General features: G+C 41.4%; 1 protein-coding gene across 1 annotated transcript in view; it reads right to left on the bottom strand.

Annotated features, from left to right (window-relative positions):
* Positions 1-26,737, bottom strand: part of MYH11 (myosin heavy chain 11) — a 65,315-nt gene that overhangs the window by 34,914 nt on the left and 3,664 nt on the right. The window contains exons 2-5 of the mRNA XM_009281630.1: positions 22,785-23,143; positions 17,682-17,838; positions 8,948-8,975; positions 1,119-1,221 (exon numbers count right to left, since the gene is read on the bottom strand). Coding sequence (XP_009279905.1) covers positions 1,119-1,221; positions 8,948-8,975; positions 17,682-17,838; positions 22,785-23,126 — 630 coding nt within the window. The 5' untranslated portion in view covers positions 23,127-23,143. The remainder of the gene's footprint in view (positions 1-1,118; positions 1,222-8,947; positions 8,976-17,681; positions 17,839-22,784; positions 23,144-26,737) is intronic.

Raw genomic sequence — 26,737 nt, 5'->3', positions numbered from 1 at the left:
GTTTTTTGCATAAACATTCAACAAAGGAAAATGATGCCTTTAGTCTTGGACTCTTTCCACTAAATTTAATCGCAGATTTCTAGAAAATACTACCCAAAGGGACATCTACTCCCTCCCCTGCCCCAAAGCAGAATCTGCTGTACATAAACAACAATTATTTATGGTGGAAGAGGCCAGGCTGCACTCTGGGGTCCTCTGTCTGCCGGCATACAGGGTAGGCAAGGGCAGCTCCAAGAGCCAGCACAGGTGTGGTCATGAGATTTTTACTTCATTTCCCACTGCCCTACTAATTACTTATTTTGGACCCAGTCTTGCATGGGACACACTGAAATGTCTTCCTGAATTAAGCCTGTTTTGTCATAAAAGTGAATTACTCAAACTTCTGCAAAAAAATGTAGCAACATTCAAACGGCTGGAAATGACGTAGGACCTGGAGTTGTTATCACTGAAAACAACAAAGACAGTTGAGAGCCTCAGCCATGCTAATGATCTCCGGGAACTGGGCAGGTATAAGCTCATATTATGGTTCAGAGCAAGGAAATGAACTTTAGTCACTAAGGCAAGACTATTACAAATTTTGGAAGGAACAAAATACTTTTAAAAAAATTGGGCCTGTCAAAATTGTTGTCTCTGACAGAGGAGTAAAAAGAAAAGAGAAGTTTTATACTGGGACTCTTTGCTAGTTAGTAAGAAAACTTGCTTGCTAACAAAGCCAATCAAAACTTTGGAAGTTTAAATGCTGGTATACATTTTTGTGATGCAGTTGGAAAATGTGTTCGTTAAAGGCTTTCCCAAACTTCATAGTTGCCAGGGGCCAAGGGCAAAATAAGGATCCAAGCCCCTGCAGACTTCAAGGGCTTCATGCTAGGATATAAATAGGTGCTATGCATACGGAAAGCTATGAATATTTCTCTTCTAGCGAAGTACATTCTGATTTGATGCCTAAGGGGGTGTCAAAAGTTTTTTTTTTCCATAAACATAGAGCTGTGATGTAATTATGTACTCTTAATATGTCGACTCTTTGGCAAGCCACAGATGTTGACTTGCTGTTAGCACAGTCAGCTCAGTACAGTCCTAACAGGCTTGAAGACGAGTTGAATACGGAAGAGCTCACTTACAGTGATGGTGGTGTCCTTTTTGCCCTTATGTGATGAAGCAACAACAGCCAGGTACTGAATGACCTTTTTGGTATTTTCTGTCTTGCCAGCACCAGATTCACCTCTGAGGGGAAAGAAAGTAACACAAAAGAAGGTAGGTAACTAGTGGGCTCCTTCTGCCATGTGATGTATTTAGTGTATAAAAACAGGACTGGAAACTGCCTGGCTCAGTTAGCATTTACCCCAGAACACGACCTCTCCGAATCCACCTGACTTCAGCATGCAAAGAACGCATTATCAGAGCTATATCTCTGTCCTGTTAGTATTTTGACTGGATATTGGGCCATTTAAAGCAATTCTAAAACATGATGCATTTTTGAATGGCAGTTCATCTTGCTTTGGCAGCATCTGAACATCTATGAGAAGTGGAGCTGGCAGGGAGTCTGCTTGTGTTTTAAGACCAACAAATACATTAACTATGGTATGGTACAGCAGTAAGAAAAAACATCAGCAGTAATAAAATAGATTTCTCTTCTGAAACTCTGGCATTAAAGTAGACTAACAGCTTGTATCAGTGCTGGAGAATAAGCGAGTGATCCTGCCTCATCTGAACTCCATGTTCAAACGCTCCTTGAATTCAGCGAGACCAGAGCTGGGACTGCCTGAGGTGTCCCTGCTAACCGGATAGTAAGGGACATCTTGTGTGGGGAGGTGTCTGACCAGCAGAATGGGCATCCTGGCTGTGCTCCGTGCAGAGTCCCTTGGGTAGCAGGAGGGCAGTGGTAACTTTTCACCTCCCGGAGGACTTCCAGGGTTAAGTTTACTTACAACTCTTAAGCCCTTTCTCGAAGTAAAATACTGGTTTTCAAAGCACAGGTACGAGGGCCAGATTTACACAGTCTTTTCTCAGAAGAACATTTCCAGCCTACTTTTCCCTCTCTGAGTGCCACATTACATTGTCTCAAGTCTTCTAGATACCTTTGGCTCTGATGATTATATAGACGAAAATGTTTTTATACTGTCCTGTCTCAGCAATCAAAAAGGGCATTAAAGTGGGTGTGGATGTAATAAATAGTTCTTTCAACTGTATCAACTAGTGCTGTGAGGAGGGCAACAGTCTAAATGTAAGTTGGACCTCTTTGTCTTTGGATTTAAACTAAAATGGATTTAAAAATAAAAAGAACAATACATTCAAAAATCCCATGGATATTTGTCAACTCTTTTGAAGCTGAAACTATTTAGCTGGATCCATTGCAGTTCTGCTTCTTTTCCTAATTAGGAAATACAGGAGTTAATTTTCCCTACCAAGGGACCAGTGATAAATGGACGTAAAAAATATGAGTAAGTGCTGGGCAGAACTTTCAAGATGGGCTGACATTGATGTAAACCTTAGGAAACCAGAAACAATTCCTGCCTGAGGTATGACATGATGAGAAGTGTTTCTTCTGGCTTTTAGAGTTTTAACCAGAAATAATTGAGATGAATATGTTCCTTTTCACAAGACCTGGGTTAATTTGCACAGTTTAGAGGTTGGATTCGTCTCTGCCTGGGCTTCAGTGCTAAAATGTTTCCATGTTTTATTGATAAAAATTAAGTGTCCTGGGAACAATTCCAAACCAAGCACACCAATTTGAAGAGAAATGCATGCAAAGTTTTCAGATAAATCTACCTTACAACTTTGTTTCTTTGGAAAAAAAATAACCCCCCCCAACATTTCTTCAAACAAACCCCGGGCTTTGAACTATTGCATGTTATTAAAGGTTATTTGTAGTTCATCACTACATGAGTTGCATTTCCTTTCTCCCAGGGCAACAGTGCCCATCATTTGGCTTTCCCCTGAATCCCTGTGAATATTACCATATATGGCATCATTTTACTTGTAATTATCCTACCATACTGTAATGCTTAAGTTACTTAACATTTTGTTCTGTGCTTTCATCCTTAACTCTTTGCTCTTGCACAGGACGAGGGTTTTCCTATTTTCTGCAGATAGACTTTGAGGCTTTAACTTCCTTTTGAAGTGGACAATAAAAAGTTCTTCAACGGGAAATGAAAATGTTTCAACATGAAATGGAAAACTGACAGGATCTCGACAGGTACAAGTAGGAAAAATACCTCTAAAGTCATTAAGTAATGAAGAATAATGTCCATAGCTGATGAATACATCTAATTTTTCAACACATCAGATCGTTTTTAAGTGCCCATGACAATAGACAGGTATGACAAACGAGAATCCATTAAACAATATTAGTAGCCCTCAAACTCTGAAGGATACATCACAGCTGTATGACAACGTCTAGATTTCATCTCAGTGATAAAATACCACGTGTTTGAAAACTAACTAATGCGGAGGAACGTCTAGATCAGGTTCAATGCCTCTGAACATCAAGAAGCTTACAAGGGAGAAGACCCAGGAGGAGGAGAGCATGTGAATCTCTTAGTTTGCTTCACAGGTGGATGACATTCCTAGAACTACTGAGCTGCAACAGAATTGGTCATGCTGTTTTTTTTCTCTGCATCTGCCTTGAAGTACCACCATTTCTGGGGTGGCAGAAACAACTTTCATTGTGAGGTGGTATGAGAAATGCCACCTGTTTTAAAATCTACATGCTCTTTTGAGCTCAGTGACTGAATTTTTAAAGATGGGTCTTTTTCTTGCAAGCATCTTTCAGCGGTTTTGGCATGGACCGTACACAACAGGGTTCCTCCCAGGAACTCTGCTCCTCTCTTCTGAGTGCCTGTTTTCCTCAGTCTTTACCCCTAAATTATGTTCCAAAGTGGGACTTCACCATATAAATGCTGTTACCATTGTCCTAATCATGATCTTTTGGGAGTAGACTGATCATTTGTTTAATTGAAGCATCTCAAATCATTCCTGTTGCCTGCCATACAGAGAGGCAGCGCATTTACTGCCAGTGCTGTTCTTTGCACCCAGCTGAGATGAGCAACACAAAAAAATAGATCAAAAGCAGGTCCTGCTGCACAGTTCTTATTAGCCCAACAGCAGTACTTAATCTACTTCCCATACATGTTTTCCTCCTAAGAAACTCCTTGGCTTTCCCAGAGCAAAAGGGTCCACTAGGCTTACAGGCTTGCTCTGTTAAAAACACCACTCTCACGTTGTGTGGCATAGTTTAAATTTATTCTTCCCTCATTTCTTGCCAGGCATTGCTTTAGGAACTCAGTACAGGATCTAAAGCACATAAGCTCACATATATAGAACTCAGCTATAATAGAGTTTTTGTACCACATGAGCTACTAAATCCTTTGTGACTCCATTACCTTCACCTTAAATGAAAATTATCCCAGTTAGAATAGGTTTCCAAATTAGGACAAGGTGAGACTAGCAAGTTTGCCCCACTGTTGTGGGGTGAGCCTGTGGTGTAGCTAGGACTCTTGTACGTTTGGGTATAACTGGGAAAAATCAGTTTAAAAGGTGGGGTTTTTTTTGTTGAAAATTTGAAAGCTTTCTATAATAATATTATGATATAAGACTTAGCTTAATTCCACTTTTGGAAACATCTAAAAAGTAACAGCAGAATTTATTTTCAGCATTTGTTTCGGTAAGCAACGAACCACAAAAATTGACCGTTCACACATCTCTTAATCTGGCTATGCTGGCACTGCGGGAAGCCTCTGTGCACAGAGCAGTCAATGAGGTGCTCTAAATCACATTAGGGCTTGGCAGGCTTCATCCTGCAGTATGAGATGTGCAAAGATAATGAAAATCTTTGTCCTAGACCAGCTGTACCCCCCTAGAGACCCGGCTCAGAAGCCAGCCCACTGATCCTACTAGTTTACTTATAAAAAATTCCCAAAAGAGACTGAGCTGGTTCAGCACCAAGCTCCACCCCGGGTCTAAAGCTACACAAGATATCTGTGTGGGAGAAGGGCCAGGCAGCAACGCTTGCCAGCTCCAGCCTTTGAGATTTAGTGAGCTGGGAAAGAAAAGAGTTTAGCTCTCTCGTGGAGGAGTCTTTTGACTAACGGGACTTTGCAGTTTGGAGGATGTTCTGGATTACTCTGCTTCTTGACACATGTCAGGGGAGAAAGCGGGCTGAGGTCCCGTGGCCAGGTGAGGCTCTGGAGAGTTTGCCCAAAAAGAACGCGGGGAGGAGGGGGAAAAGGGCAGGATGGTCACTGCCTCACCCAGTATTTTGTCTGTTACTGCATCGAATCAAGTGGAAATAGCACCCTGCTACCATATGTTTTGATAGAAGCTGTTCAAACTGAATGCATGTATGAAAAAAAGTAAAAGGTAATGAGAAACTATTTGATTATAAAATGTTTAACAGGCATTTGTTTTCACAGTCTTCACATTACCCCAAACATTCTGAATTTTGATCAGGCTGTTTTCTCATTCAAGGTGGTTTCTTGTTTAACTGAAGCTTGTGCACAGCTCTTTTAGCCACATCTACTTTCTAGAAAACAATATTCTACCCACTCTTTTCAGAAAGTGGCTAAAATATGATAACCCCAAGATCAGACAGGTTTAAGGGGAGATCTTTAAAACATTCATGTGCTTAGCTATGCAAATAAGCACCTGCGGAATTTTTAGTAAAAAACCTTTTGAAAACTCCAGTAGGATCCACTTGTATCTGTAGAAATTGAACAGCTTAAAGGCCAGAAGCCTCCTTTGAGGGCTGTTGCCTTTACTGAAATTGGAAGAAGCTTGAGAAGTCACAAGCCTGTTCACTGGCCATTGCTTAGTCCAATTCACACTTAGTTGCTGATGCACCAGGGTTGCTCAGGTCTCTGAGTAAATGGACAGATTTCTTGGGATTTTTCCTTCAGCAATATCTAATTGCTGATCAACACAGACCAGCACGGTCTTTGCAAGAGGGAATACAGAATATTGCATGGCAAACTCCAGTGTCAAAGAAGAGAGACTCCAGTGGGGGATGCCTAAGCGCAGGCAGGAATTTCCGGGAATCCCAATAGCCAGGCAGAGCAGTGGGGGCTGCCCAGAACAGTACAGGGACCAAAACACAAGGATGGAAAAGTCTTAACTGCCTTAATTTTTAGACACAGAAAACAATAGGATTTCATACCATTAATGCAGTATTATATATTGTATATTTATTATGTATGGTATGGTATAATAATGCAGTCGCAGATATATTAGTTAGTAAGCACAGCCATGGTATAAAGTTTCTTATGTTCCAGAGAGGCAGCTTGTAAATGTGCATGATAGGATGTGCGGTTTTAAAGCTGACTGTAAAGTGGCAGAGAGCAACTGGCAGTGAATGACATGAGAGGATGTTCAGTGATGCTGCCCATGGGAAAGAGCTAACAGCGGAAAGGATGTGTGCACAGAGGAGAGTAGATCAAAGGCAGTATGTGTGTAGTTATTAAGAAAACGTAGAGGAAATAACAAAATCTAGGAGAGATGGGAATTCTGAGGAAGCATTAGAACCCATGAGCATTAAAGACAGATGGAGCATTTTAAACATACCACAGTTAATCACACAAAGGTTAGGGATTGGAAAAGAATGCAAACAATACTTAACCACATGAATGTAGGTTCAATGAGCTGAGGGTGAAGTCCTGAGAATGGGTATATTTATACTCAGAAACACGGAATCACTCCTAGTTCTCAGATCTATGCCCCTGCCCCTGCCCCAGCTGCATGTCAGGCGAGTCCCAGGTACTCGGCATCCCACCAGGCCTTTGGTTTCCAGGTGAGCTCTACTAACAATGGAATAACTGCAGAAGTAGTACAAAGCACACAGCACGGCGTACTTAAAGCACACAATTTCTGCTTGCGTTTTGCCACCGATATTTTGGCTATCCTGCTGAATTCCCATAAGGTAAATAGCGAAAAGTGGGAGATGGGTAGCAATAAGTGGAAGAATGCAAGAGTCTACATTGCAACATCACTAAACATAAATGAGTTTTTGGCAGCATCCACAACTACTCGTATATGAATCCTTACAGTTACATTTTTTACAATTTAGGTACCAGGCCTTGGAAAGTTTGAGTCTATAGGTATTTAAAGAAAAGATCCCAGCTGATCAACACCACGAAGTCTTCAGTTATTGTTACATATTTTAGGCAAAAAGGTAATTTCTTAGAATTTTTAGCAATTCTATAAAGTAATGCAAATTGCTTCTACTTGACAGCTGCCCAGCTGAAAGCCAAGTCAACTTTCTTCTTTCTGCACAACCAAATAAGGCCAACAAGGATGATAAACCAGCAGTGGTTAACATTGTGTACATTGGTTTCAGCTTGACTAATCTTTTTAGTTTAGAAGACGTGTGAGGACTGTTTTAAGCTATGGGTCATGATGCCCATCCAACATACAGCAGTTATTCTAAACGTCTCAATGAATCACTTACTGTGGCTGTTTTCAAAATGGGAAAGACATTTCATTCTCTCTATTTTATGTATTACTGCTGTGAAACACCTTACGCCTTAGCTGGCCAGGTGAAAAAGAAAGTATTTTCTTTTTTTTTAATATATATATATATATATGGTAAGTGTCAGAAGTGGATCCTTCAATGGATTTTCATGAACAAAAAGGCATAGATTTGGAAAAGAAAGCTCCTTAAAAATTCTAATATTCCAAAGTTAAAAGAAGATCTGAAGGTTTACTAATGGAAAAATAAACTGAAGTACAGGAATAGAAGGAGGAAATGCATATCGTAAATTAGTCTTCATGTGACATGTTTCATCCTGGGAAGAAAGTGATGGTCAATTTTTATGTCATCATTGCATCAATTTTAGATTTCTTTTGGGTATTAATACATTTTTAGAGAGATTCTTGATTGATACATTTGCATGTAATGAAATATTGTTACAACAGAGGTCAGAGCTATGCTAGCCCTTATGGTACCAGCTATAGTATATAATTTTTACTTTTTCTTCGGTGATGATTTTTTTCCAGTCAGCAGTGGCACTCACAAGTAACTGTATGGCTGGTGATCAGTAGCAGTGCTTTTTAAAAACTGTTGCATAAATATATATTCAGTCAGTCAGTAGCCACATTTTGACAGATAACCTAAACCCAGTTCAGTTTGTGGAGTAGTAAGTTGTGCACAACAAAACTTACTGCAATAAAATCACTGCCTGACCCATGATGCAACAGCTGACCCCCCCATGCTGGTGCTATCTGAACACTGGCAGGTCGAAACTCAAGGAGGAGGCCTTCAGCCAGCCGGGTCGCAGAAAAATCAGAGAGTTCAACACAGGGCTGGCTTAGCTGGTATTTCACTATTGCCTAAACCGATTATGTAGAGACTGCAGACGGGTTCAACCCGCATGGTGCTGCTGAGCCCTCTTGGCCAGCATGCCCCTGCCTCGCGCACAGGCTCCAGGGGTGGCCACTGCCAGCGGGGAGGTACCAAGCTTCCCCGTTCTAGCTACAGTATATGCAAACAGCACAAAACAACAGCATGAACATAAAAGATCACACTTTTCTACAATGACAACTGAATTAGGAAGTTATGGTGAGCTACCAACAGCTAAAAATGAAAAGCAGTTCAGGATATATCCGGGATGTGCTGTGTTCCTCACTTTTCTCAGTTCCTCAGCTTCCTCTAGGAAGCTCTTAAAATCCCTTGTTCTCTCTACACATGCAGTTTTACAACCACACTCCCCAATTGTTCATTGTAAACCCTTAAATCTCTGAATTCAGAAAGTCAATTTAAAGAAATAAGTTTGTGCGTTAAAGACTTCCTACGGCACTGATACCTGTTTTTTATTTTGTCAACAGGTAAATCTACTGGGACTGGAGTTCAAGCTTACTGAAGGTGAGGAGAATATGTCAGTTCCATCAGAATTTGAATCAATTTTGAATAAAGAAAGACATTGTAATATTGAGATATACTAAAATAGATTAGTTTACTTACGTGCACAGGATAGACTGGTCTTCTCGATCTGTGAATAAAGAAAAAAATCCATTAATTAGGGAAAATGGCTATGTCCTGACAGAAGCACTTATATTTATAAGGATTTACATTGAACAGCCTAGACCTTCCAAAATCTGGCAATCCATGTTTAGTCAAAAGTACTGGGTTCACATCTTATTTAATTTGCCCTTCCATTTAAATAAGCAACTTATATTTATAAACATTTACATTGAACAGCCTAGACCTTCCAAAATCTGGCAATCCATGTTTAGTCAAAAGTACTGGGTTCACATCTTATTTAATTTGCCCTTCCATTTAAATAAGCATCTCTAATGGAAATATTTTGTACAAAAAATGAACAAAAGGTTAAGAGTTCAGAAATATTTTTTGTAAATTCCATTAGAGATGAACTGTAATGAGGACAGCAAAAAGATCAGGCTCTCTATAAGAAGATTATAATTGAAAATTTCAAACCTGAAACTCAAGTTTTTACTACGCTTATGAAGTATGGCTAGCAGCCCACTTCAGACAAAGTCTGGACAGATAAGGCATCAAAACCTAAAATGTTTTAAGCTGGTCATGCAAAGTTTTAAATTTTGAAAGCAGAGCAGTTCAAATACCTGAATAATGTACTCTCTATTTCATTTCAGACTGAGAGACACCTTTTATCAAGAGGACAAGTAATTTCTCTGAGATATCCTCCAAAGAATAAGGTAAAACAAGATACATCACATATTTTACAAGAGCATGTCAACAAGTAAATAAGTATTCTTCATGCTTTTTCCTATGAACAGGACCATGAAACACATTGTGGATCAAACTTTATAAAAAGGTGGACCAAAATCTCCATTTCTACTATTTGAGGCATGTAAGAGGTTTCCGCGCAGCAGAGTCCAGTATGCTGTAATGCTGCAGCAAGGTTTAGGATTACATCCTAGCTCCATAACCTGCTCTTGCAGCGTTCCTCCCCGCTTACACTTTTGGAGTCAGAGTTTCTTTTTACCTTCAGAACTTTTACACAGAATTTTCTACCAAAAGGCTGATCTCAGGCTAAGATGTCTAGGCTGTGATGGACAATGAACACCCACTGAGGTTTCATAATGTGCTCCACGGTGCTGAACTATTTTGTAAAGCTCCATTGAAGCAAGATTTCCAGAAATGTCTGTGGTAATGGGAGGCTTTACAATTCGCCCTCTATGTAAAGATGCATGACTAGCATGTTTGCTGTGATCAGTTCTGAAGTAGAACAATTTTTTTCACTGTGGGAATGGTCAAACGTTGGGACAGGTTGCCCAGAGAGGTGTGGTATCTCCACCCTTGGAGCTGTTTGGAAGTAGACTCGAACAAGGGTCTGAGCAATCTGCCCTGGCATTGAAGTTGGCCCTTCTTGGAGTGAGGCTGTCACAGACTGCTTTGTACAGCCTGTAGAAAAATCTTCTGACTTAGGAAAATAAATTCCCAGGCAGGTCAAATACATTTTTGAAAAGTGTGCATAGTTTACAAATCTGAGACTTGAGGCAGATAATTAAGGCAGAAGCAAGTGTTTCTGTATGGTTTGGCACTATTTATCAGATGCAGATATTAGCCCAGTGGAGCCTCCGGTCAGAGGTTAAGACACGAACTCCTTCCTCCTTTTAGTCAGTGTGTGGGGTGACTTGCAGGGCTACCTATCCGATTGCTTGCCCCTATCGCTGGCCCTGTACGTAATAAATACCATGAGATAAACAAGCTTTCTGTACTGTGTAAAGATAATGGAGATAAATTTGACCTATTAAGCTTGCAAGTTGTAATTGCTGCCTGGACCGCAGCCAGTCTAGGAAAAGCAAAGAGTAAACAACTGTTTTACTCCCAGTTCCTCAATAGCTCTAACATTAACTGCTTTATTGATCACTCACATGGCAAACGGTGCCACTTAACTGGTTTATTTGGTAAACTGGTGCAAAATGACTCATTACATTTCTATTGGAGATATTTGTCAGCAATCAGCACAGCAGGACTCTTCCACATAAACATCTGGGAGGAGAGGAGCTGTAAGCTATGTTTGTTTTTCACTGCAGGATACGAGCTAGGCTTTCTTTTAAGTTAAAAAAGTGAGAACACGGTAGAATTTTTGCTAAAAATACACTGTTGTGTAAATAGAAACCATGGACATATATTGATATTGCATCACAAATCCATAAATACCATAAAGAAAATAAAAGTGACTCCCTGATACGGAACTGCCAGTGGAATTTCTGAGCTCAGGGAACATTAGAAAAAGTTGGTCTCCTCCAAGCCAAGTATTTTCTCACTACTCTCTGCTGCCCATTGCTGCCCTTTTGCTCCCCAGTAAGTGAAAAACCCCTCCTGAAGGTATCTCATAAACTGGCCCACCACAGGGATTTGCACGAGTGCAGACGTATGGGCAGCTTTGCTGAAATATAAGAGCAGAAGAAGGATTAGGAAGGTCAGAAGTTGCACCAAGTGCCCTCTGGGATAGAGAACAGGCTGTGCAAACCAAGCCTGAGTTACTGAATTTCTCTGGACTCGATCAGCCCAGCCCCTCATTGCAGGTACAGGGAACAAATCCTGCTGAAATGGGAATAAGAGGGAAATGGAGGGAATGGTGGGTCTTTGGTCCTGGAAGGACTCAAACTGAAAGCAGGCACTGCTGGGTGGTCGCTGGCTCTCCAAGGATGCCTTCTGGTGAAGCAGCACTTTGTGACTCTGACTGACAGCAACTTGCTTGAGGGCTATTGGGGGCTCTTGGAGGGAAAATCAAAATTATTTATTTGATTTCAGCTTTCTCTTATAGTCTGAAAGGCTTCCAGATTGGACCTATGTGATTTTCCTGTTCTCTGTAGGTGAACAACCCCATGGCATTCTTGAAAGCTTCTCCTCTTGGTCACTGGACTTATCCCCTTCTAACTTCCCTTGTGTTTGGCAGCCATATGAAGTCTCGAAGCTTTCAGCCCTGCATTGCTGAACTGTGCAGCCTGTCCTGCAAAACCTCATGCTGACAAACTGTCCTGTGCACATTCATGGAGGGAGAATTCCAGATGTTACTCTGTTTCCTTCAGCAGTTCTAACAAATTGCAAAGGTAAGGATGAAACATATCAGGAAATCTAATCCTATTCTTTTATGACTTGAGCTGCAGATACTGGTCTCATTTACTTTCAAGGGCTGTCCCGTTCGATTGCTCCTATTTCTGTTCTGGAATATTTTCTTCTATATAGAAAGGACTGTGCCCTATTTGGGAGTCTGCAACTTTACGTGGGTAGATCTATCAGAAGAGAATGACTTGCACGAATAAAACTCCTTAAACATAATTCCTGGGGCTTAAAAAGTAAAAAAATATGTCTTCTAGCTTCCAATATCTTTTTGGTTAATGCCTTTTTAAAAAATTTGACACTACCTGGAAGACTATCATATCCATCCCCTGTACGTCTATATTAGATGTTTTGGACATTTTTTAATTTTCTCCTCAATTTGTTAATAGCATAGAGATCTACATTTACATTCTAAAACCCACCAGCTTTCCTAAACATGCAGTTGACTTTTTTTTTCCTGGAATCTGCTTAGCTTTTTCTCCAAACACCTCCAGATTGCTTGTAAGAATCATATGCCCTTCTGTTCTTGATAGACCAGCTAGCTCTGCTTAATCACAAACAAAATCAGATGGTTTATCACAATGAAGCAGCAAGTTGGCAGCTTTACCATAAAAGGAAAAAAACAGACTGAAACCATGTTCCAACACTCGTTTACTGCTTCTTTACATTTGTTAATAACTACACTGCCTAAAGGGGACATTTCTGTACAGTCCTACTGAGGACACAGTAAACAGATGGCTTTTCACAGCAGCCTCCTTTTCTAAGATCTTGGGAACTGTGTTTCCCTCCCATACCTCCCAGTAACTACCAGGTTGTTTGTTTTTCCATCTTTAACTCAAGCTTGCATAAAAATGGCTTTGCAGAAAATAGATAACCTTCTTGAATCTGCAGAAAGCCGTAATATATCTTCTCCGTGATGATTTATTGCCAGAGAACTTAATAAAAGCCTAATCATCCACATGGAAACTTATATCTACTACTACTGCTACATAACCTGACTTTTCACATTTGTATTGTTTATCACTTATTTGCTGTTTGCTGCGAGCAGGGAAGATGCAGAAGGCAACAGAATTACTCATCCCTACTGGACCGGTGTCTCAGCTCCATCGTCACTGGAAGCCGGCAGTGCTGCAGGAAGAACTCATCCACCCACCTCCAGCTCCTCTTCCCTGGCCTGCACTGCCCTCTCCTTGCTGCTGCGCCCAGCGTTCATGCAGCCGCACTGGGCACCAGGCAGGGGTGACCCACCTTAAAACTGATTCAGCAAAAAGCAGGGGTGGTTTTCTCCTGGAGCAGTTTTGTGTCATGACTGCATGAAGACTGGTGCTGGCAGTGCAAGAGCTGGAATGAGGGGGGCGAGCCCTTCGTGTGGTAGCTGTGCCACTGGGGAGCTAGTTCATCCGAAACACAGGAGAGAGAGGTGGGTGCAGAAGCATAGGGTGATTTTTTACGATTGCAGTCTCTAAGTGTAGTAGTAGTCAGTTAGCTTGTCTGTAAAGACAGTCAGTGGGGCCCAGTTCAGTGTGGTAGCTCCTGGGCACAGATACACACACAAAATGCTCTCGTGGAATATTATATTCTCTTAGGCTTTTAGATTAAAGAAAACTAAAGTGGATAAAGTTTATTCTTGTTCTGGCTGGAAATGAGCGTCAGTGACTGTGCCTGGGCAATAATCATACTACGTTAGTGACGTGGTAATCAGTAGATTCAACAAGCCCCCCGGTTTGAGCATGAGACAGCATGACTGTGATTTGTAAGAGTTTTAAGTGCTTGGAACCACTTGAAACAGTGGAAATTTTATCTCTGCCCAGCCAACATCTCTGTTAATTCCCGTGTCCTGTGAGATGTCAGCTTTTCTGCATATTTGGAAGAAACTCCAATTATCTGATTTCTGTTAACTGTTATTACCAGAACAACTTAGATGGGACTTAAGCATCATCCCTAATGAATACATTAACCAAGTCTCTAAAGCAGAGGAGGAGTGCAGTGTGCACAGCTCATGTTTTTTGCTGGATCTGTGTGCCAACAGAGGAGAGGGTGAGAATGTGAAGGGCTGTGATTCCCAGATGATGAGCCTGCAATAGGACCAGCGATCTGCAGACATCGAGGCTTGATTTACCAAAAGATAAAGGCTCCCTGAGACATCTGAACAAACTGATTGCTCTTGGCCAAGTGGCCCTGGTCATGAAGTACCGGAACGTAATTCTTCAGTCTCATGAATCTAAGATCTATTTTACTTTGGCAAGAAGAAACTATGCAAGTTTCCCAGATAAGGAGCAATACTGAAATTTCACAAGGAAAACATTCACTGCCCTGATCCATGTTTATGAGTAAGAATTTTTGTTTATGTTCCATTTGCAAATATGCTTACAAAAAACTATGAAACTCTCCATGTCTATACGTGTTGCATGCATACACACACACAATCATGTTGACACCCACTTTCACCACTCCAATGTGAATACAATTTGGCTGAATAACTAGAGTTATTTTGAGGTTTGGTTTAGTTTTATGCACAAAACATGAGTATGTTTTTACAAACAAAAGCATGGCTTTAAAACCAACTGGGGCCCTCTTCAGAGATGGAGAGCCTCCAAAATGGCATGTGAAAGTAAATAAGCAAGTAAAGCGTGGGTGTCCTGGGCTTGTGATGCAAACTCTTGTGGGACCGCTCCCCAGCTGCCGTGCCAGCTGTGCGTGGTTAGGATGGGAGGCGGTGGAAGAGCATTCTCGTAAAGGTTCAACTGATGATCTATTCCCTCCTCTTTTCTTTCTACTTGCTCTCCCCCTCCTCTCTGCTGTCAAGAAGAATTCCTTGCAGAGGGGGCACATGAATAATGAGGTGTAAAGCTTCCCCAAGAGTTGGTGGGGCCAGGAAATTATTACGAGCACCAAAAAAGTGAATAGAAAGAAGCATGCACTCTTGCTGCCTCCTCTTCCCCGCACCCAGCCTGGGAGTCACAGCCGAACTCAGGCTGTTCTAGGTGCAGTTAATGACCACAGCGAAGGGTAAGCCAGCTCCAGCGGCTTCATCGCTGCTTGGGAGTGCATGTTAGGAAGGACAGGAGACAATCAGAGAGAGGAAGAGTGAAAGAGGTCCTTATGCTGCTGAGATCAGGCTGATCTATGCTGATACTAGTTTCATGTTAAGCAGAAAACTCATGTACTTTCAGGCCAAAACAATTCTCCTGTTTCAGCATAGGCTGTAGTATTACGTTTTTTTCTCTTTCCTGCAGAGAGCTTGTAGCCCTTTCCTAGTTGCTTTTCCCCATCCCATTTTTAGGGACAAGTAGCAGTATTCTGCACAGCTGAATGAAGGGAACACTGCTAATGACCTGCAGGAGCCAGAAGCTTCTTGCAGAGCTCCCCTGCAAGGCTTGCTGCTTAAATAAAGGATCTGAGGAAAGAAGACTGTTCTGACTTCAGGGCCTGCTCAGGGCCCTGGACAGTGCTGGATGCAGAGCACAGAGTTCAAGAGATGATCTAGAAGACAGATATGTGACTGTGGCTTAGTGGGATGAGCTTATGCCAAGTAAGTTTCTTGTAACTGTGGTTACATCAAAAATGATATTTACTGAATCATGTTATTCTAAAAGCACCTGCCCCCTCAGTCCTAACGTATTTTATGTGCCTGTCTTCATGAATAACTCTGCTGTTACAGTAAGGAGGAAGGTCTGTTTTCTCTGCTGCACTGTAGCTCTGCCTTCTGGGATGCACTCAAATAAAGGAACTGAAATAGCTCCAGAAAAGAAATGTCATATAAGCCGTAGGAAGAAAAAAGGTTGATATTGTAACATAGATACCTAGTGCTCTGGGTTTAGAGTTGAATTAACTATATTTTGAATACTCGTATATCTGAAAATGTATGATTCTAAAGTGAGGAACCTAAGTTATAATTAGGGAATCAAATAAGTAAATAATCTTCAGGAGTTTAATCTTCAGAAGTTCTAAGGATTTTGTTATTTGGATTATTTTGTTAGCATTACAGTTAGTACATATGAGCACTTGGGACTTCTTTGGGGGAAAGACCTTTGATATCAATCACCATTGGGGTGTGTGTGTGTGTGTGTTTGTATATATAGTACTTGTACCAAAATGACAGGGATTTGATTGGTATTTGCACTCAGTAGAAGCCTGCCTGGGGTCGGGCGATTTAGACTGCCCGGAAGCCTATCACATGTGAGATGATCTTGTTTTCATTGTGGGGAAGGACTTTGTCTAGTCCAAGTCTTGGTTTAGAAAATAGCAATTAATTATGATATGCCAAACTGACTACTTGTAACTTCTAGTAAACTCACCAGGTTCATATTTCAAGTAGAACAAGTACAGGAGTACAGCAATCCTTGTGATCACAATGTGCTGTGCACCTGGAGAAATGCTGTGTAATTTCATTTGCATAATCAGATGAAGTGTGAAGTGGTTTTGAATGGATTAATTTCTCAGTAACAATCACTGTCCTGTGTATGTATGTAATTATTACAAAGAAATCGGTACCGGGTACTGTTCTAGCTGCTAAACTGAAGTTTCTAGATGCTGTTTATTGTTTTCCCCAGTCAGATCTAAAACCCATAAGCCCTAAACCCTTAAATCCTTAAGCTCCAAACTGGGAAGCCCTAGGCATTAGGGCCAAGCCTGCGAACATTGCTGAGCCATAGAATAGCCAGAATTTCTGCAGGATCAGGCCCCTAATGAGGGCATTTAAATTTCAAAGCATTTTGCAGACTCTTGGTTTCCTGAAGCACCATCGCTGCGAGATGGCAACGGGTCGTGTCCCTGTAGTCTGTAGGTGTTGCAGCCTCATACATTCATCGCTATAGCTTTTTCATCCCTAAATTTATGATTTTTTTTCCCTAGAGCAAAAACCCCTTAGTCTGTCAGTAGTGACTGCAGAAGGAGGAGAGCGCTGTGAATTTCAAAGGTTTTGTTTGCATCATTTGGGGCCTGACTGCTTTCCTATTGCTGCTCATTGCAGTTATTGTTAGAAAACAGAGCCCATCGCAACTTAGGGCTCCAAAGCATTAGACTGTAATGAAAGTAGCCCCAAAACATCATTTCAGTTTGCTTTGCTGGGGGCTCAGTAGTGACTGCAGAAGGAGGAGAGCGCTGTGAATTTCAAAGGTTTTGTTTGCATCATTTGGGGCCTGACTGCTTTCCTATTGCTGCTCATTGCAGTTATTGTTAGAAAACAGAGCCCATCGCAACTTAGGGCTCCAAAGCATTAGACTGTAATGAAAGTAGCCCCAAAACATCATTTCAGTTTGCTTTGCTGGGGGCGGGGGGAGAGAGGAGCAATGCTGACAGATCCAGCAGCGCTAGCAGCTAACTTTGGAATAGTCTCCGCTGGTGGAGAGGGAGCATTTTCCATGCCCGTATTTGCCAAAACTATTTGCTTGACTTTGAAACCTTCCCACATGCCTCGACACAGATGGGTAAAAGGATTGTTTTTCCTTTTTGAGTCACAGTGTTTGTGGACTGCCGTTCCTGCCAAAGAATTCCTCTGAAACTTCTAGAAAGCCCGTGTTGCCCTCCATAACAGATCTTTTCTGGCTGTGCTTCTTGCAGGAGCACATGTGGAGTTACAAGGTGTTTTCTCCCATGTTACTGTGCAGCAATTTCTAAGAACTGTAGCATTAAACTCGCCTACCTTGCATCATGCTCCTGTAGGCTGTGTCCGCGATAGCGTAGATGTGGGGTGGCATCTCGTGCCTCTTCTTTCCCTTGTACATGTCAATAATCTTCTCTGAATAAATAGGCAGCTGTTTGTATGGATTTATCACCACGCAGAAGAGACCTGAATAAGTCTGCAAGGAAATTCAAATAAAAACCGGAATTAGTATCATGTGCCATGTCTAGTCTGGGAAACACAGGCATCAGCTGCATTGAACTAACAGGATTTTAGCAAATAACACTCTTTTGTATTCTGCCTAGTGTAACAAATGAAGCAGTGATTTCTGAATGTATGTGTATGGGTGGTTTCCAAGTGCACTAATAATTATTTCTAATAAGCAAACTGCTAGAAAGTATGTGAATTTAGCAATCTGTAGCAACGCCATGCTTTGATCTGATGTTAGAGCTTCTTGACTTCAGTTATTTTCAGTACATAGTGAATCACCCTTATCTGCGATGATGTAACAACTGTAATACTTCATAATATTTCTTTATATGTGTTTTTTCATACCAGAGTATGTCCTCTGCTCAGGTAGGTGTCAAATTTTGTACGCTGAAATCCTAGGTAAGAAGCTTGGACTGATGTTAGAAGAAAGCTTTTAAAAAAAGATTATATGGACACCATATAACAATCGTGACTGATGAGAGTCCTTGGAAAAAAAAAATTACTCAAGTTCCAAATAGATGTCTTAACAGAATAGTCACGCCTTCACTACATGACTATTTCTGTAAGAAATTTAACAAAAATTGTGGTTTCTGTTTACAGTTTAATTAAGGTATTCATATAAAAATATATACATAAACAAACAAGAACATTGGCTACCAGCTGATAGCTTTTAATCCAGGTTTTGTTAGTTTTTTTTAAATTCTCCTTTATTTTGGAAAGCTTCAGCTATTGAACTGGGAGCAGAAATAATAGCATATGATAACAGATGGTGAACCATATATCACAAACAGTTACTAAAAGTAAGCAGTTTGCAAGGGTTTCTCATTAAAAAAAAAAAAAAAAAATTAAAACCCCAAAATAAAAAATTACAAATTTAGGAGATTATAATTGCAGGGGTATTGGGATATTTAAGCTGGCCTATGGCTGTTAATTTTAAAACCATGCCAGTTTAAAAAAACTGAAATAATGAAATTATGTTCTTTCTAACTTCGGCATAAGGGGGTCTGGATTTTTTTTTTTTTTTTTTATTGCTGTGCTGTGTGAGTGAGTGCTTTGTGGCGTGCAGCTGCTGCATTGCCTTAATCTCAGGGCTGTGTCCAAGGATGGCTGAAGCTGCCTCGGTTCCCCCATAGGAAGCACTGCAGTGCAGGACTGTAAAACAGCATCTGGGAGGCTTGGCTCTGGGCACAGGGATTTCCCTTTCCTGACCATAATAGGAAATGGCACAACACGGTCTCAGCACAGCCTGAGTGCTTTATATGGTATTCGGCAAACACGGTGAGAGCATCCATCAGCCTCCAGCAGTGAGGAGCAGGTTGGGTGCTCCACGCTGGGCAGGAGAACGTCTGGGGTGCTCTGGGTGGTGATGAGGACCTCTCTCATGTGTTTCCATGGTCTCAAGTCAGATAACAAGAAAATCAAGCTCAAGATCTTTGCCAGTTCTCAATATCCCCAAGCTAAAACCCTTGATATGGAAGGTAGAGAATTACTGTGCCGGATTTTCATTGACGCTGGAGTTCAGAATGTGCTAATTGTGTCAAAACGAACTTTAGTGCTGCAGGGACGATGAGGACCTCTCTCATGTGTTTCCATGGTCTCAAGTCAGATAACAAGAAAATCAAGCTCAAGATCTTTGCCAGTTCTCAATATCCCCAAGCTAAAACCCTTGTTGTTGTGGGTGGTGGCTTATTGTTGTGGATTTTCATTGACGCTGGAGTTCAGAATGTGCTAATTGTGTCAAAACGAACTTTAGTGCTGCAGGGACAATATACTTGAAAACTGGCAGTTTTTAATCCTAGAATGACTATCAGGGCTCTTAAGGAAAGGATAGCAAGGCCTTTATTTTCAGCAGAAATAGATTTACTGTATGCACTCAACTAATCATTCCCAACCAAGTAAATAAAATAATAGGAGAGTAAATTTCCAATTCAGGAAATTATTCAGGCTGCCCTTCCCTGAGATTTATAGGCATTTGCCTGAATTGCCACATGCAGGGCTGTTTGCACACCCAGGCATACAGTTAACATACCTTTGAAGAACTAACTTTGAGGCACAAGAAGCAGGTTACTAAGGCAGGGCAAAAGCCTGAGCTGATGAAGTTCAGGAATCCCCATTTCTAACTGGGCTGTGACTGATACCTTCTCTCACCTCGGGAAAGTTGAACAAGACCTCTTGGTTTCACCGATTGTAGTTCTAGGTATCTGCTTTGCAAGGATTTGGGGAAAACCAATTAAAGTATGTGATATTTTGAAGATAAGCAAGCCAGTTGGCTAAGCGTGTGATTGAAAGTGGGGGGTTTGAAGTTTCCATGCTTTAAATCATTCTCCTTGGGGCACGGTCTGCCCAGAGAGGGGGACCCATGGCCATATCTCTCCCTAGAGGGTCTGGAGAGAGAACATGGTTTGAGGTATCTTAAGGATAGTGTCCATAAGAGTGCTGAGCTTGTGTGTCCCTTGGACAGTCACTGCTGATGAGTATTTAAGAGAGACTGGCACAAATACGCACATCTACGTTGTAAAAGCCTACGTCTGGGCGGAAGAATCCCACCTCTGGTTCCAATATGCGTATATAGTTTTCTGTATTCAAGAAAGCATTTTGCACTGTTAAGCAAAGACGGAATTAGTAGTGCCTAGAGTACCGGCACAAGAAACTCTACTCTCAAATCCACTGAACTTGTGTTGCTATTTTATTTGTGTTTACATAATAACTTTTGGTCTAATTTGTGTGTGGACAAGGCAGATTCTGTTCTGAGCAATGTGAAACATGAGTTAGTGGCAACGCAGTGCTTGCTCTTCTTTCTTAATTATCTGTGATGAAGAAAAAGACCAAGGTGTTTGTCCAGTGTACAGTCGCTTTATGAATTTCTGCACTGAATCTTTTTATTTAATAATGTTTAATATAAATGCAAGGGGCAGATGATTTGATTTCTGCTCCCCCTCCCCCCCCCTCAAGCTAGGAGCTAGGTTGACTTTTTTCTTTAGCAGAATTGGGAATCCCCATTTGTGTCAGTGTCATTTTCCTCTAAAGAGGAAAATGTTAAGGTCACATTTTCGTTGTATGTGTGGGACTCCAAGGGAGGCAATGTAGGCATTGCATGGCAAAGCCGGGAGATGGTTGTTTACAGTTAGTTTTGGAAGTGGATGAGAACAAAACCTCAAATTCTGTTTAGATGCCCCCTATTGAATTTTTTTTTTTTTTTTTTTTGTTAAAGGTATGACAGTATCTAGCAGGGCACTTTGTAAGGCTGGACAGTTTTAAGCAGTTTTTCATTACTGAAACTACTAATAACTTGTTGTAATACAAGTCAAAATAATTTCTTTATAACTGTTAATTTACTACCACTTAAAATCTAGTCTCTTCAGAAAGAAAACTTAATTTCAGATACACTTCCATTTATGTCTCCATGAAAAATTCTTTGCTTTCTAATTGCATTATCCACTTTTTAAAACTAATTTCCTCTTCCTTTAGAAAGTGAAAGTTCCACAAAGTAAACATATTGGGAATCCTGGAACATCTATGCAGAGTGTCGCTGAGAACAACAACAAAGAAACCCCACACATTTTATCCCACTATTATTCTAGTAATTCTTTTTAGATCTTGCAATAATGCACAACATTTTCAGACAAATTCCATTTTAGTAATTAATGCTGCATGTTCTGATATAATAGCACATAGGTCCATATGTTCACCTGCAAACTTAAAATCCAATAAACTCAAATACTGAAAAGATGGAAAGTCTAGCTTCTTTCAGGAATCTGATGTGCATTTTAGTACGTTCCTGAAGGAAAGATATTGAGCTTAGCTCTTTTAAGTTATGCATAACAATTAAATAGTTCCTTTGTTGTACTATACATAACTATCTTCTTTTCTGCTTCACTTCCTACTTTCCAATTTAGCATTCCTCATATTAATAATGAGCTCTACTCCTGCTCCTAAAACCTTGTTACTTAAGCTCTGTACTTTCTTTCACTCATCAGTGGTGTGTCATGCAAGTAAAATTTTTGTAGATTGAAACTGTAGAATACTTTTCTGCAGCACAGCATAGGGATCCTCCATGTAAAATCAAAGATAACAGCTAAGTTCCATGGAAACTTTCTGAGCTTGCTTACTGTGCAGTCTGCTTACTGTTCATGCGGATAGATCACAGAGTTATTAATATCAAAATACGCTTGTGTTAATATGCTTGTATGGACTGGAAGACAGAATAACCTTGGCCCTAATTCACATGACCATAGAGAAGATTATAATTTGTCCAGGCTTGTCTGATCTGTAAGTTGACCAACAAGGAGGGAAAAAAAAAATGTTTTGTTTTATTGGTTTCTTGAGTTCAGTAACACACTGGAGCATATGAGTACTCTCACTTGAATTCCAGTGGGTTTATTCATTTATTCAAACATAAGGTTTTACTCAAGTACGCACCAAACCAGAACTTGTCAGCTGCCTTTCAGCGCGAGTTTTGCCTGAGAAAAGACTGCATGACTTGGCTTTTCCATATGTTCTTTTTGCAAGTTACTGGAAACTTTGTTCAGGTTTACATTGAAGTCATTCAAAAGTCCCTATTGATTGATTTATTTATTTTAAAGCAGCAGGACTGAGGTGTTGCTCAGCTATCAGAGAGTACTTTCCAAGCCAACAATATCCTTTCAGAATTAGCAAGCTTTGGGGAAGAAACCTTCATGTGTTTTAATTATGCAAAGAAGCAATTATTCAAGAAGCAGGAGAGTCATGGGGAATAAAGTAAAGTAAACTAAATACATTTTTGGTTTGGGATGTCACTTCTGAGGGGTCAGTACTTGCATGGCAGTGTTACGTGCAAGGACTCTATCCCTGATAGTGGGTGGGATCCCCCTCGTTCATGATGGGACATGGTAGCATGCAATAGGAAATGCCGTGTGCGTGTTTGATTCTACTTACATAAATTAAACCTGAGAAGTATCTCTCCCTTAGATTGTGCAGCACTGAAGCTTCATTGAGGCAAGTCAGCTCTGCCATGTCCTCCACTTTGGAGAACTTTGGAGGGTTCATCTTCTGGATGTCATCCTTGCTCAGTGTCACTTTCTTTCCATTTTCTGCTAGTTCAACTGTCACCTCATCCCCTTTCTCTTCCTTGATACTTGCTGCTTCAAATCCATGTTTTTCTGATGGAATCCAAACCAGTCTCTTCGCTGACCAGTCAGCCTGGGCAAGTGGGTTGTTAATGAAGTTTTTGTCCACAAAGAGGAATTTCTCATCATCGCTGAGACCTTTTTGAGACATTTTGACTCAGTAGACACCTGTTGAGGAAGCAAAATATTCTGCTTTAAAGGGAGGCAAATGTGGAGATGTTCCAGGCAAAACACATTTGATAAATCTGCCATGCAGTAGATCCAAAGCTCTATAGGTCCTGTGTCATAGCTCACCATTTCCATGCAGATACTTCTGGGTGCCAGCTTAGGTACCTTCGAGTATCTGTGTTTGGATTCCCATTCCTTTGTTACTGTGTCTAAAATCACCTAAATCAAAAGCTTCATGGCACTAAAACAAATGAGGACACCTGGGCTTATTACTTTATTTTGTTTATGTTGTACTGAAGATCAGAGAGAAAAGTAAGGCATAACTAATGTCTGTGCAATGAGACTGTCAGGACTGCACCACGACTACCAGCTGAACAGCTTCCTGCAGCCTCCTCTCTTGCCCATCACAAAGTTAATTGAATTCAGATACGTAAAAAATTTCTCATCACCCAAAAACTGTTGGGTACATACTGAAATACCAGTGCAATAATGAAATAATTAGTAGAAGAACAGTTCCCAGGCTGTGTTCCAGAAAGGACAGAAACGAACTCTTCTTGCAAAGGACTATTTCCAATCACTCTAATACCATTTCATTTGGAGAAGTGTAAGATTAAGAAAAGGCCAAAAGAAAAAACAGAAAAGAAATTGTTATCAGTGCTGCTGATGAAGGAGAAGTAATTTAGAGTTATCCCCTTTCCATGGTTCAGATAGTGGGAGCTGATAATTTATGAAGGGTAAATGTCTACCACATGAGAGAGAGAGGAGAAATAAAACAAGCCTGGAAGTTGCATCAGCTATTAGATACTCTGAACCATGATGCTCAAATTGGAAGGATGATGCATCTGTGTCATGCAGTTGCACATGGATAAAACAGCATCATGCGGTTGCACTTGGATAAAGCAGCCGTATGTATCTGCTCCATAGGTGAGAGCAATGGGAGGGTTTTGGCTGCTTTGCACCGTGTCTGGGAGGGAGGAGGCAGCTTCTTTCCTGCTCTGGCCATTGGAGGTTAGGATGTAGCTGCAAGAGCTTTGCTGATAATGCTGGAGCTTTCATAAGTGTTCTGCTCTGTCCTATGGGACACACAGCTCTAAATGAGGAAAGGAGTGTGAACAGAGGACTTCTTGTGGTTTGCTACACGGCAGGAAAGGAGCGGTGCTAATCAGGAAACCTTCCATGCAGTGGAGCAGAGGGGGGAGCTGGGGAGGAGCTACGGTGGGGAGCAGGGAAGAGTGTGTGCCCAAGAAAAACATCTGTAGGAGACAGAGGCTGTTTCGTTTCCTTATTGAGAATGAATTTAATATTTACAGCATTCAAACAAACATGAATCTTGAGGGAGTTTGGAAAACTGACTGATAAAGATGTCAGCAATCAACCCATAGCAGAATGATATTTGTAAAGACCAAGCTCTGTGGTATGTAGCCAAATGGACACCCTGTGCTCTGGGAGTATCAGAGATTGGTCTCCAAGTATTTGTCCCTGAAGCCTTCCCACAGATTAATGTTTTTTGCAAGGCCAGACTGTGTGAGGGGTCTGAGAGAGAAGCATGGATCATGCAGAAGGTGACGTAAAGCTTAAAAACAAAACTAGGATTTTAGAGGCGCCTAAGAGTGTTAGATGGTATCCCACTGAAATTCAGTGGAAATTAGATGCCCCAGCTCCTTAAACTCCCTTGACAATTCTCTCATCTGAAAAAAAGAACAGCTTTCCTCTAAATGTGCTTGTTCTAGAGCCACCAGCCTTGCCTGGAAAACCTTGACAGGAAAAATTCACCCAGGTCATCCACACACATGCAATGTGCTTGGTGATGTGGGTGAATGGGAGGGAGACCCTAACAGCTTGGCTCCGCGCATTGCCACTGGCCCGCACGCAGTGTTCACCGCTGTCGAGTCTCTGCAAGGGAGCTCTGTAGGATGTGGCCCTTTGCTCGCTCCCAGGGGATTCTTGGAAGAGAGCTGCAAGAGGAAACTATTTGACCTCTGTGTGGATTAAGGCAGAAAATGTTCCCTCGTTGCCAAGACGGCTGGTAGAGCTGCACAGTTCCAATAATGGAGATGGTATTCTCTACAGCTGAGCTTTCCAGCTGGCGGCCTCAGGGTGAAGCCGGCCGGACAGGGGAACAAAGGGAACGCTGCCCCATTGCCAGGGCTGTGGCTCCAGGAGCAGGGGGCTCAGGGAGCAGCAGGAGCCTGCTATGGCCTCTCTCCTCCCACTTGCGGTAGCAATGGGCAAGGCATGTTCTCTGCCCCACTGTCCCAGCAGTGTGGGAGGAACTGCTGTGGCAATGGAGTGGGAGGATTTCGGTCCGTCCTAGGCCCAGGAGAGAGAACTATATGGTCACCCTGAAGAATCAGAAAGGCTGGATTGTGCTGTCCATGGCTAAGTGCCAAGTGACAGCACATTTAAATCAATAGGAGTTTGGTACTGCTGTCAGAAACACCAAAAATTAGACTGACCTGCAGAGCTGAGTTTCACAGAGTCAAATCCTGCTACTTTGAGGCTGCCCACAAACAATGATGGTGGAAATCAAACTGCTGAATCATCCTGACCATCTACCTCAAAAACCCAACTAACATTTGGCCTGCTACAAAGCATGTCATCAGTGGGATGACCCAAGAGTTCTTCGCTGTTTTGTTGCCCAAGGACCAAGGGAAAGTTCCTTTCCTTGTTACATGCTAAGTCAAAAACATGTTCCACAGATTACAGCATGAAACAGAGAGCTGGTCTGTCTGTATTCTACTATGTTCTCCTACTTCTTCCTGCACGTAAAACTTTCTGCACCTTGTTATTCTGTCTTTTTGAAAGCAAGATGAGGTTGGAAGGTATAAGAGGTGGCATAAACTGCAGAGCTTGGAAATATAAGTTTTTATCCTCTAGATCTAAGGACTATGTTTGACTAATTTAAACATGGTAAGAATAGACCCCCTACAAGAAATAGGGAATAGACAGTCTCAGCTGGATCTCGTAACTCCTCTCTACACAAATCCATGTTTTCTTCTCATTGTGTTTCAGAACTTTTACATGACTGATCCTCTGGAATCTGAGGATAAAGTTTTGAGTAGCAGCTGAGTACCACTGTAGTAAAAAAGGAAATGCAGTTATGAAGGGTGGCTCAATTAATATTAATAGTTCAATAGATTAATGAATATTAATTAATGCATATTAGCATTACAGGAAGGTTTCTGAATGGAAGGGGTAGAAGATGAGCTCCACAAACTCAACTACATTTGTCCTAGTGAGGTGCTGTGCACTGAGCTAATGAGCTGCTGAAGCTTTCTGATTAATCATAGAATCATTTAAGTTGGAAAAGACCTTTAAGATCATCAAGTCCAACTGTTAACCTAGCACCGCCAAGTCCACCACTAAACCATGTCCCTAAGCACCACATCTACAAGTCTTTTAAACACCTCCAGGGATGGTGACTCAACCACTTCCCTGGGCAGCCTGTTCCAATGCTTGACAACCCTTTTGTTGAAGAAGTTTTTCCTAATATCCAATCTAAACGTCCCCTGGCACAACTTGAGGCCATTGCCTTTTGTCCTATCACTTCTTACTTGGGAGAAGAGACCGACACCCACCTCGCTACAACCTCCT

The sequence above is a fragment of the Aptenodytes forsteri genome, unplaced genomic scaffold, assembly GCF_000699145.1.
Source record: "Aptenodytes forsteri isolate BGI_AS27 unplaced genomic scaffold, ASM69914v1 Scaffold84, whole genome shotgun sequence".
Lineage (NCBI taxonomy): Eukaryota > Metazoa > Chordata > Aves > Sphenisciformes > Spheniscidae > Aptenodytes > Aptenodytes forsteri.
The sequence above is the reverse complement of the archived record's forward strand: the minus strand, read 5'-3'. Positions and strand labels throughout refer to the sequence as shown.